The sequence below is a fragment of the Eptesicus fuscus genome, chromosome 24, assembly GCF_027574615.1.
Source record: "Eptesicus fuscus isolate TK198812 chromosome 24, DD_ASM_mEF_20220401, whole genome shotgun sequence".
NCBI classification, from domain to species: Eukaryota; Metazoa; Chordata; class Mammalia; order Chiroptera; family Vespertilionidae; genus Eptesicus; species Eptesicus fuscus.
In genome coordinates this window covers 6,863,373-6,875,440 of record NC_072496.1, presented here as the reverse complement: position 1 = coordinate 6,875,440, position 12,068 = coordinate 6,863,373, and the positions used below count along the sequence as shown (strand labels likewise).

General features: G+C 59.3%; 1 protein-coding gene across 2 annotated transcripts in view; it reads left to right on the top strand.

Moving 5' to 3' along the window:
- CAPN2 (calpain 2) overlaps positions 1-12,068 on the top strand; it is a 40,202-nt gene that overhangs the window by 1,532 nt on the left and 26,602 nt on the right. For both annotated transcript variants that reach the window (XM_054712888.1, XM_054712887.1), the window contains exon 2: positions 3,660-3,729. In XM_054712888.1, coding sequence (XP_054568863.1) covers positions 3,660-3,729 — 70 coding nt within the window. The remainder of the gene's footprint in view (positions 1-3,659; positions 3,730-12,068) is intronic.

Below are 12,068 nucleotides of genomic sequence, written 5' to 3'. Positions count from 1 at the left end.
AATCTAGCTTCCGTCGCTTCCCCACGGACGCCCTGCTGGCTCCAACCCCTATGGGACCCAACCTTAGCACAGCTTCCTGCGAAATCCCACCTCTCCATTCCCGTTAGGAGACTAAGCACCCGCCTCTTGTCTCCACTCTTCTGAGCCGCACCCCCCCAGACCCCCCCCCCCGCCCCACTCACCTTCTCTGTGACCCCAAACCCTGCCCGGGGCAGCCCAGCGCATAGGCCATGCCCTAGGCCAGGACGTGAGCGCCTGAGTTCATTCCTTGGTAACCTGCTCAGTGACCCGGCCTGAGACACGCAACCTCTCCGCCTCCGTTTCTTCATCTGAGAGGAGCGGCGATGCCTGCACCCTGTCCAGGCCCCGTGCCTCCGAGGCCCGCTCCCTCCCGCCTTCCCCCCTGCCGGGGACGCTCTTCCCCGGTGGTCTGGAGTCTGGCTCCCTCGGATTCTTTGGGATGTCCCCTCCCCAAAGTCATCTCTCCTGACCATGCTTCGCAGCCCCCACCCCAGCATTTCATTCTTGATCACAAACCCTGCTCATTTCCTTCCTGGCATTTTTACCGTTTGTACGTATAACTACCTCTGTGCGCACTTTCTCTGAACTGCAGGGAACCACGCGTCACCGTCACCAATATATCCTCAGTGCCGAGCAGGGTCACTTCCCTCCCACGGAATGCATTCACTCATTCACTCACTCATTCATTCATTCCTTCGGCAATATTTACTGAGAACCTATTCAATGCCAGGCACTGTCTTAAATGCTTGGGATACACCTGAGAACAAAAAGACAGTGACGCTTTGTGGCTGAGTGCGTGAATGAATGAATGAATGAATGCAGGGTTGTAAACAAGCCTCAAATGAAGTTATGGTTGTGAGAGTGATACGCAAGAGACTGTATTCACTGTGCATGGGGACAGCACTTGACAGTTTACAAAGTGACTTTGCACACCCATTTCCTTCTTCTTTCCTTCATCCAGGAAGCATTTACTGAGCTCCGCCTGTACACCGGGCACAGAGCAGACAGCGTCTGCCTCTAAATTATTCATAACTCCGTATGTAAACTGTATGCACGGCCTCCTCGCGCTGCGTGTAGTTTCACTAGGGGCCAGTGAAGGAATCCCTGGAAATGCCTGTAGGACTCCTAGACAGACGGGGAGACAGATCTGGGGCCACTGGTGGGGGGGGGGGGGGGGGCAGGCTGTGCACTGCACGACCCAGGGCAGTGTGGCTGGTGTGTTCCCATCCAGCGGGCGGAGAGGTGGAGACGTGGAAAGGTTAAGTGTTTGCTCAAGCAGGTGTCCGGGGTGAAGCCAGGACTGTTTGCAGCCCGCAGCCCACAGCCCACAGCCCACAGCCCACAGTGGCCCGCTCTGCCTCTGACCTGCCGGGGCCGGGGTCAGGCCAGGGAAACAGACCGGTGTCTGCAGGATTGGGGCCTCAGCAAGTCAGTGGTGACTTAGAGCACTGCGGTGGGACAGACTTCCAGCCGGGCAGACGCAGCCTGTAGGGGGCGCCAGAGTGAGCGCGGGGAACCAAGGAGGGGTCTCCTCCTTGCAGAGGGGTGCTCTTTGGAAGTGGGAAGGAGAGTGGGGCCTGGGGTTCGAGAGGCTGTTGTTTTAGACGAGAGAACTGGACTGGGGTTATGTGTTGAGTCACCGGAGCTCAGCCTCAAACCTACATCGCCATCCTCCAAGTTCAGTGATTGCCATCAACTTCTTGGGTAATAATAATAATAATAAGTAACATTTACAGAGTGTTTACCAGGACATGCTTACCTAGTTACCTCGTTTAACTCTCATAACAACCCTAAGTGGTAGGTACGCGTGTCATCACCATGCCCATTTTGCAGATGAGGAAACTGAGGCTTAAAGAGGAGAAGTACCTTGCAGGGTCATAGAACCCATGTAAGAAGTGGCCGAGCCGAGACTCAAACCCAGGGCGTCTGATTCCCAAGCCCAAGCCCCCAGGCCCTCTCCTCGGACGGTTACGTCCACGTTTCACCGCACACCCTCCGTGCTGTGCGCACGGTTTATGAAACTTCTCTAAGCGCCGCTCTGAACTTTGCCTCCCTTGGAGAGGGGAGCGGGGAATACGCATTTTGCCAGCGATGCAGGCAAGTTGCAGAAGCAAAGTGGAAAAATCCTCCTGGCGTCAGAGCTTGGCGCTCGCCCGCAGGATTATCAATCCGACGCTCGGGCTCCCGGTCCTTCCATCCGCTGCCTAAGTGCTCGCCTGGCAGGCCTCGGGCAAAGCTGGCCCCGTTTTCCCACTGTCCCCGTCCTCTGCCAGACAGACGCCCCAAGCAGGGGAGGGACAATGCGGAGGCGCCAGGGGAACGTGCTGGGCTCCGGGATGGACGGGCCGGATCCGGGTCTCGCCCAGGAAACACTCTGCTTGCCAGAGAGGGGCTCCCCGGGGGTGTGGGGTGGAGCCCCAACCAGGTGGCCCCGGGCTGGGTCGAGAAGCCCAGATCGATGCCCCCACTTCCTCTGTGGCTTTGGGTGGGGCGCTGCAGAATCAGGAAGCCCGCCGAGAGAGAGGGCTGCCTCCGCGGAGGGCAGAATGGCCCACGGTGGCTTCTCGCGCCGCAGCAGGGGAGCCGGGAGCATGCATTTTGCCCCCGGGAAGGTCACCTCTAGCTCCGTGCTGCCTGTAACTGGGGAGCAGTGTCACCTCAGAGTCTAGACAAGGTCACCTTAGACACGCTGCCTCCCTCCTCAGCCTGTGTCCTCCCCTGGGACAGGGGGACGTTCCCCATCGTGTGTTCTGAGAGGGCCTCGGGGGGGATACAGCACCACGCACGCCCGGTACTGACGCACAGCCGGTTCACAATCCCCGGCTGCTCCCAGCACCACGGCCCCATAGACGGATCCAGAAAGCGGGACACATTCCCGCGGCCTCCACACGTGTGTGCTGGGAACACAGAGGGACGCCCGTCAGCACCACCAGACGGAGCCCGGCTGGACCCTGAATGGCAGAGGAGAAATACTCTGGGACTCGGAATCCACGGGAGGAGCGAGGGCTGGACTGGGAAGGAGGGCTTCATGGAGGAGGTGGCAATGAGGCTTAAAAAGTGGTCAGATTTGGCTCAGTGGATAGAGCATCGGCCTGCAGACTGAAGGGTCCCAGGTTCGATTCCGGTCAAGGGCATGTACCTTGGTTGCGGGCACATCCCCAGTAGGGGTTGTGCAGGAGGCAGCTGATCGGATGTTTCTCTCTCATTGATGTTTCTAACTCTCTATCCCTCTCCCTTCCTCTCTGTAAAAAATCAATAAAAAACATATTGTGGTCAGATGTGGGAAAGGGGAGACGAGGATGGGAAGGGAGGAATCCCACCCAAGTGAGAGGACGGAGGTGCAGGGACAGAGGAGAGGGGCCCTCCCGCGTGTGGGCGGCCCACCGGTCTGCAGAGGAGGGTGCTGCGGGGCCCTCGGCAGTTTGGAGCGCTGGGCAGTGGCTCCCCTTCTCAGCCGGGGTGTCTCCCACCACCCACTGGACCCCATGAAGCGGGGTCAGGAGAGGACGCCGTGGCAGTCTGGCTGCAGTCACGGGGGGGGAGGGGGGGGGTGCGATGCGCCCGCTGGGAACCGAGGCATCCGAGCGGCAGGAGCGCGGCCCGGTGGGCTGACAGCACTTTGTGGGTCTCGCCCCCAGGAGATCTGCGATGACCCCCAGTTCATTGTTGGAGGAGCCACGCGCACAGACATCTGCCAGGGAGCCCTGGGTAAGTGGCGGCCCCCAGAGCGGCCTTGGGGTCTCGTCTGCAAGTCTGGGGGTGGGGGGTGGGGGGTGGGGGGCGGGGGAGGGCGGGTCTTGGGCTTCTCTCCCTTCCCAAGCGGCTGGTCCACTTCCATTTCCAGAAGCTTCCGGGATTTCTTGTCCCCCGAGGGCCTCGTGTTGAGGCCTCCTGTGTCCCCTGCACTGGGCTGGGTGCTGAGGTCACAAAGACGCTCACACAGGACGACGGAGGGGCTTCTTGCCCCCCCCCCCCCGCCCCCGTGGTCTCTGCACCCCCTGGGGCCAGTCCTACCCGGGGCCCATGAAACAGTCGGGCTCTGGGCCCGGGCCCAGGTGGGAGGGCTCCCCAGGCCAGCGACAGCGCTGAGCCCTCAGCGTCTCGGGGGGGCAGGATCAGGGATGGTGACTCGGGGTGAAGGGAGAGGAAACCCTGATGACTGCTCGCTGCTGGGAGGAAGTGAGCGTAGCCGGGGTTCTGGGTGTTTGCAAGATGAGTCGCCCTGGCATCATAACAGTGCGATGCAGCGCTGACCGCAGCAAAGGCAGCGGGAATGTTCCTCTGGGTGAGACTCACGGGAGCTGAACCCTGAGGGTCGGAGGCTGCGCCCTGAGGCTGAGCTCTGACTTCTCGCTGGGTGCAGGGCCCGCTGAGGTTGGAGCCTGCGGTCTCCACCTCTGGAGGTCGCCAAGGAGAAACCCGGGGACCAGTCTTTAAGTTCTCATAGACTCCACCCTCCATTGTTCTGACTCATCATAAACCGGGCCCCTGGTCGCCCGAGTATCTTATTTACTCTGCTAAACCAAAACCTTGCTTCCTGCCATCACCTCCCGCTCACTGCTCACAGGAGGCCAGGGGTGGGGTCCCTTTTCGCTGCCAAGGCCATTTGGATATTTATAACATCACTGTGGGGCCATACAAAACAATCAGCTTAAACAGGAGCCCGCTGTTTTGGGCCAAACATTTCATTAACTCACCCCTAATGCCTTGGCAGGGCCAGGCCAAAGGATTTCGGGGGCCTCCTCTGGCCCGCGGGCCGGGCGTTCCTCACCCCTGCACTACTAGTCCGTCAGTAACAACACTGATCATCTTGAACGGTACCTCCTTTCTGCGCCCACCCAGAGGCTCTGATACTCGGAGTAATAAGAGCTCATGTTGACTGAGGGCCAGACACTCCTCTGCGAGGGCAGAATCGCTAAGGTGGCCTGATTACAGCTGACCCTCGAACAACACAGATTTAAACGTATACACAGATTGTTTTCAACGAACAGGCCCAGTACTATAAGCGTATCTTCTCTTCCTTTTGATTTTTTTAGTAACATCTTATTTTCTCCAGCTTGCTTTGTTGTAAGAATCCAGTATATAATACACATAACAGACAAAATATGAGTTACCTGACTGTTTACGTTATCAGTAAACTATCAGCAGCTACGTTTTGGGGGGAGTCAAAGTTATTTATACACAGATTTTCAACGATGCAGGGGTCAGTGTCCCTAAGCCCCTGAGTTATTGGAGGGTCAGCTGTATGCCCATTGTACAGGTGAGGACACGGAGGCCCTGGGAGTAACTCAGTTAAGGTCCTGGCACAGCTGAGGTGGGCGCCGGGGATACAATGCAGACAGCCTGACGCCAGGCCTGTGTGTTTAACGCCGGGAGTTAGATTCCACAGAGGAGCCTGGGAAAGTCAGGGCAGCTGTGTGAATCATCGGGGTGGGCACCCTGGGGCCGGGAGGAGGGGAGGGGATGCTTTCAAGGAGACCATGACCCAGGGCTGAGGGCTGGGCAGGCGGAGCCCAGCTGTCTGAGCTCAGCCTCTGAGCAGATTCCTGAGATGCCAGACACACTCCTACCTGAGAAAACACACACACACCTCCACTTCCCGCCTCCCCACCCCACAGGAGATGGAAGCTCGGGGTCCTTGGGCAGCTAAGCTGGGGGCTACTGGAGGTCCACTCAGCCAGGGACTGAGAGGCTAACGGGCTGGGAGCTGCTGCTGACGCTGACCTACCCAGGGGCTGCCCCAGGGCTAACTCACCAGGGCTAACTCACCTGCACAAAATTCCACGCCTGGACTAAATAAACACCTACTTCAAAGCTTTACGACAGGGGTCCTCAAACTTTTTAAACAGGGGCCAGTTCACTGTCCCTCAGACCGTTGGAGGGCCGGACTATAGTTTAAAAAATACTATGAACAAATTCCTATGCACACTGCACATACCTTATTTTGAAGTAAAAAAAACAAAACGGCAAAAACACCCGCGTGTGGCCCGCGGGCCGTAGTTTGAGGACGCCTGCTTTACGACCTCTGAGCCAGTAACAAACAGGACTGAAGTCCTGTGTCAATGCTACCAGACTGTGCAGAGAGCAGACCAGCAAAGCTTACATCCCTGGGTAAAATTCCCCAAGAGAGGCACCAAGTCAGACAGGAACCTGTTACATCAAGTCTTCTTAAAGCTCTTTTTTTTAAATCCTCACCCAAGGGTATGTGTGTGTGTGGTTTGTTTTTTTTTAATTGATTATTTAGGGAGAGAGGAAGGGGGGAAGGAGAGAGGGAGAGGGAGAAGGATGGGTAGTGAGAGAAACATCAATGGGTTGCCTTCCGTACACTCCCCAACCCGGGACGGAATCTGAAACCCAGGCATGTGCCCTGACCAGGAACCGAACCTGCCACCTTTTGGCGTGTGGGATGATGCACCAGTCAACAGAGCCACCCCGCCAGGGCTTGGCCTTTCCTTACGATGGGGGATGTGGCGTTAAAGCAGGAGAGAGAGGGAGGGTGACTTGTTCTCAAGTCGCTCTTGTGCCTGACCCTGAGCAACGCCTTGTGCTGGGGGGTCGGGGCGCCAGAGTTCGCCTTGGCTCTCACTACAGGGAACACACACCTGTCCCCTGCAGACCAGAGTGCAGCCCATGGCGTTTTCACCGTGCTCGCTCATGTAATCGCCCCAACGCTGAGCATTTCCACCCCCTGGACACAGATCAGCAGGCTGAGGCAGGAGGTGGGGGCAGGGGGCCCGCATAAGGCCACACAGCTAAACACCGCCCGAGGAAAGAACCCTGCCCTGATGGTACGTCTTTCTGAGCTCGTTCCAGAACCCCAGACTCCCTCCGAGTTGCTGTGATGAGGGGTGTGGAGGTGGAATTCTCAAAGCCAAATCCACTCACTCACCTGCACTTTGCACCCGGAGACCCGGTTCCCCCGTGGCCTGGGCAGGGCTGTCCTTCGACGTGGTTGTGGCCTTGCCCCTGCCGGCCTTCCCAGCGCTGCCCGGCAACGGTCAGCCCCCAGCTCCCACCCCCTTTCCCAGAAGGCTCGGAGCCTCACCCAATCATGCAAACCACGTTTGCAGAACTGCGCTGACCACGAGCCGCCTGCACGCAGACCTGGGGGCCGGGAGGGAACAGCCACCTGGAGGCGGCTCTGCAATCGCTGGTGGCAACCTGTCCCTACAGGTGATTGCCACTTGGAAGGACCCGGCGCCACAAAATTCAGAAGCTCAGCTCCTCCTACCTGCCCTTCCCCTGGGCCCCTGCTGAGCTTCCTCACTGCCCCACCCCCGCCCCCAGGGCTCACAGCCCCAGGTCACTGTCACCTGGCAGATAGGTCTTTGAGGCATCTCAGAGGTGGGTCACCCCGACTCTACCCCCAAGAGTCACACGGCCCCCAGAACACCTACTGGGAAGAGTCTGGCCCCAGGGTGCCCCTGCCCACAGCCCAGCTGAGCAGAGGGTGGGAGAGGCAAGACCGATGGGAAAAGCCCACAGAAAGCGGGGCCTAAGGGAGTTTCCCGTTCCTGCTCCCTCCACCACTTGCTTACCAGCCTGGGTGGCTTTGACAGGTTACCCAAGCTCTGGGCCTCAGTTTCCTCTTCTGTAAAATGGGAATAATTGGCAATACTCCCCTCCAGGGCTGGGTGACAGGTGAGATTCGTATATAGGCAGACCGGTAGGGTCCTCAACAAATGTAGGGGCCGCGATTATTGCTGAGTTCAGCAACTCGGAAAGTCTCTTCTCCACATCATAGCAGAAGAGAGAAAGGATGGGAGGGAAGGGGAAAAGGAAGATGAGCAGATCTTCACCTCTAAATACTCATCGTGTGAGAAGGGAAGGGCCAGGAGGGGAGGCAAACCTGGGGCCTGTACGTGGGTACCACTCGGGGGGGGGGGGAAAGACAAATAAATATACGAGGAGGCGAATGTGAAGGGGGCAGGTGCACACGCTTCGGTTTTAAGCACTGAATTTAGAAAGATTTAAAGTCATTTTTAATTGTCATTTTAAAAAAATCCTTTTCTAATAGGTATCTTGTTAAAAGCTTCAGGCTATTTATGCATTCATGGGTTGATTCTTATATGTGCCCTGACCAGGGATCCACCCCTCAACCTTGGTGTAGTGGGAGGACACGCTAACCAACTGTTAGAGAACAGTTTTATTTTATTTTTATATTTTATTGATTTTTTACACAGAGGAAGGGAGAGAGAGAGAGAGTTAGAAACATCGATCAGCTGCCCCCTGCACACCCCCTACTGGGATGTGCCCGCAACCAAGGTACATGCCCTTGACCGGAATCGAACCCGGGACCCTTCAGTCCGCAGGCCGACGCTCTATCCACTGAGCCAAACCGGTTTCGGCTAGAGAACAGTTTTAAAGGTACAGAAAAATGGAGCCCGTAATATAGGGGATTCCAGCCGCCCCACACTGTTCCCCCGCTTACCGTCTCGCATTAGCGCAGTGCGTTCGTTACTTACATTAACGGACCGACAGGGCTACACGGTCATTAACTGAAGGGCATGATCGGAGGGTGCCGTGCCAAGATGGTCTAGACGTCCTTGTTTTTACCCAATGTCCTTTCTCTGTCCCACGGTCCCATCCACGGTGCCAGGCGGCACTGCTGCTCCTGCCTCCTTAGGCTCCTCTGGGCCGGGACCGTGTCTGGACTCTCGTCTTTGGTGACCTGGACACTTGGGAAGAGGACTGGCCAGGGATTTTGCAGGATGCCCCTCCAATGGAGTTGCAGGGCCCCTTTAAAAAAAAATAGTGCACATAGTTGAGCGTCGACCTATGAACCAGGAGGTCACGGTTCAATTCCCGGACAGGCCATATGCCCGGGGTGCGGGCTCGCTCCCCAGTGTGGGGCGTGCAGGAGGCAGCTGATCAGTGATTCCCTCTCATCATTGATGTTTCTGTCTCTTCCTCTCCCTTCCTCTCTGAGATCAATGAGAATATATTAAAAAAAAAAAAAAAGGACTAGAAAAGTGTTGGCTGGTGTGATGGAGAAAGTAAATGCATTTTTTTTTTATCTTAAAAGCAGTTGCCTCCCTGCCCCCCCCCCCACCCCCCCCCCCCCCCCCCCCGTAGCCTCCTCCCAGCAGCCCCTCCCAGCTGGAGCAGATGCCGCGGCCATGAGTCACCACTTCCTCTGCCTTCTCTTCTGGCTGTAAGTGTTCTTTCGCAGATTTTCTCCCCTCTGGCTGCGGCCCTGCTCGCCTTCCTGCTGCATCTAGACAGTCTCCTAAACAGGGCAGGGGTGAATCTCGAACCCTAACGACCCCAGGCCCCTCTCCTGCCCCGGCTGCCCCAGGCTCGGCCACCACACAGCACGGCTCCAGCCTCGGTGGGTCCCCTGTCTCTGAGCTGAAAGGGTTGGATCAGACTCTCCTAAGGCCCCACCACGGCTGACTCCTGTGACTCCAAAATCCGCCCCTTCCCCGCCAGCAGCCCCCTCCCCCTGCGTCCCCCCAAACGGGGCTTCAACTCCCATTTGTGAGCTCCAGGGCCAAGGAACCTGCTCAGTCCATGTGGGTGCCCACCTTTTGCTGCCCAGCCACAGCGAGGCATTTTCCCAGGAAGTCAGGGAAATGGACGCCCTCCCGCTGGTCCCTCCAGGAGGTGAGGAAGGAGAATTCGGAGGAAGAGGAGGGATTTCACACCGGAGAGCAGGCCAGGGACACCCTCGTCTCCTGTGGAGTCTGTGAGGCCCGGGACCAGGGGAGAAAGGCCATGGGTTGGACTGCCTGGCAGGCAGGTGCCAACCGTCTGCTGGAGTCCCGGCAGATTAAAGCTCTGGCCTCAGGCAGTGACTCTGGGAACCTGGGTCGGTTGGTCGGCTGCAGGGAAAGGGGCACAAAGATGAAACCTGCACCAGGTGGCTCCCTCCTGGCCCAGGGCCTGGCCTGGGGGGCGGGGGGGGGGGCCCCTGCTGAGAGTCCAGAAGTTGCCGCCCCAGTTCAGAGTGTGTGCGTGAACCTTAGGCCTCCGCATCCTCCTCTCCCTCCTTCCCTCTCTGGCCTTGGGGGCCGGGCCAGAAGGAAAAGGGGACCCGTGGTTAGCATCTGTGAGCAGCCACCATCCCACTGGGATGGGATGTGAGTGGGGCCCCCCCTCCCTCCGCAGCCGCTGATGTAAATGCGTCGTGATTGTGTGTGTGGGGGTGGGGGATTCCGGCTTGGGGTCCCCGTTCCTGGGCCGCTGCCAGGCGTGAATCAGCCACAGGAGGGACAGCCCCGGTGACGCATCAGCCGCCATCACACAGGCCTGGGCTCCTGGCAGGGCGGGCACTTCCTCTAGAGCGGGCCTCCGCCAGCTTCCAGGGGTGGCCCTGGCTCCGCAGGACTTCTGTCCCCTGCCTCCCAAAGCTGAGGCTCTGGGGCCCGGCTGGCCTCCCTCCCCGGGGGGCAGGTGGTCCCTGCAGGCAGAGTGTCAGGTCTGCTGGCGACGGCAGACACCAGGGTCTCAGAAAGGGCCCAGCTCAGCCAGAAGCAGCACCCGTATCTGGTCCGGTTGTTACGGATCCAGCTGTCCCCATGGCCCGCAAGGAACAAGGCCCCTAGGCCGTGGTCGGCAAACCGCGGCTCGCGAGCCACAGGCGGCTCTTTGGCCCCTTGAGTGTGGCTCTTCCACAAAATACCACGGCCTGGGCGAGTCTATGTTGAAGAAGTGGCGTTAGAAGAAGTTTAAGTTTAAGAAATGTGGCTCTCCAAAGAAACTTCAATCGTTGTACTGTTGATATTTGGCTCTGTTGACTAATGAGTTTGCCGACCACGGTCCTAAGGGAATGAGACACGGCTGGGACGGGTCTGACCTGGGCCCTGTTGTATTCGGGCCCTTTCCGGGGTGTCCTGGGCTGAGGGCCCGGCCCAGCGTTCATTCCTGGCCTCTGGCCTCTAGGTACACCCCTCCCCGAGCATGGCAACCAAAGAGGTCTCAAGTGGGACATTGCCCCAAGTCCCCAGAGGGGGGTGGCGGTGGCAAACATGCCCCCGTGGAAAACCGCTGGTAGAATGGGGGGGGGGGGGTGAAAAGAGGGTGAGGAAACATTGAGTACCTGGGGAGGGCGGGCGGGGTCATGGGGCACCATGCGGAGTTGGGACCCGGTGCAGGGAAGGCCCTGTGTGGGCAGAGGCAGTGGTGAGCGGTAGGTGAGCTGCTGGAGGCGAATGTCACACACTCCCAGGGCGATGTCACCTACTCCCGCCCAGTTAGAGGCGGGGAGACAGCACTGGGCGCGGGGGGAGGGCGCATTGCTGGGATAGCGGGCCCCGGGGGAGGGACCCTGCTCGGCCCTCCCGCACCCGCGTCGCTGCAGCCACGGAGGAGAGGGGCCTCCCTGCTCCCCGGAGGATGGAGGAGGCTCCGGGCAGGGCTGTCTCTTCAGCTTCCCAGACCAGGGCTCTGGGAATTTACCTTTTCAGAAGAGGGCTCTGGGCTTAAAGGAGCCCTTCATGGGGTCTGCTGGGGCGCTGTGTCCGCACAGGGGGTGTGGGCGCGCCCCCGAGGGCGAGGGCGGCGGGGGAGGGAGGGCTGGGTGTGGCTGGTGTGCTGTGCTGGGCCAGGGGGTGAGTGAGGAGCCAGGGGGTAGGGGCGGAGCCGGGGTGGGGGAGGAGCCATGGGAGGAGCCAGTGCGGGGGAGGGGCCAGTGCTGGGCGGAGCCTAGGGAGGAGCCAGGGGTAGGGGCGGAGCCAGGGTGGGGGAGGAGCCAGTAAGGGGACGGAGCCGTGGGGGCGGAGCCAGTGGTAGGGGAGGGGCCAGTGCGGGGCGGAGCCAAGGGCAGGGGAGGAGCCAGGGGGTGGGGGAGGAGCCAGGGCAGGGGCGGAGCCAGCGGTGGGGGCCCGCAGTTGAACCTGGTTTCCAGGTTGGCCAGGCTGCCATAGTCTGGAAGGGTGAGGCAGCGGTGCTTTGAGACCCCAAATCCAATTTGAACCTCCTTCTCCCAAGCACATTAGAAGAGGGGGGGAGGTTTGGATTTGGAGGGGCGTCCCTCGGGCACATGAGCAAGTGGCCTAAGTGGTCCCCGCAGGTGGCCGAGGTGGGCCAGAGCAACTCCCTCCCTG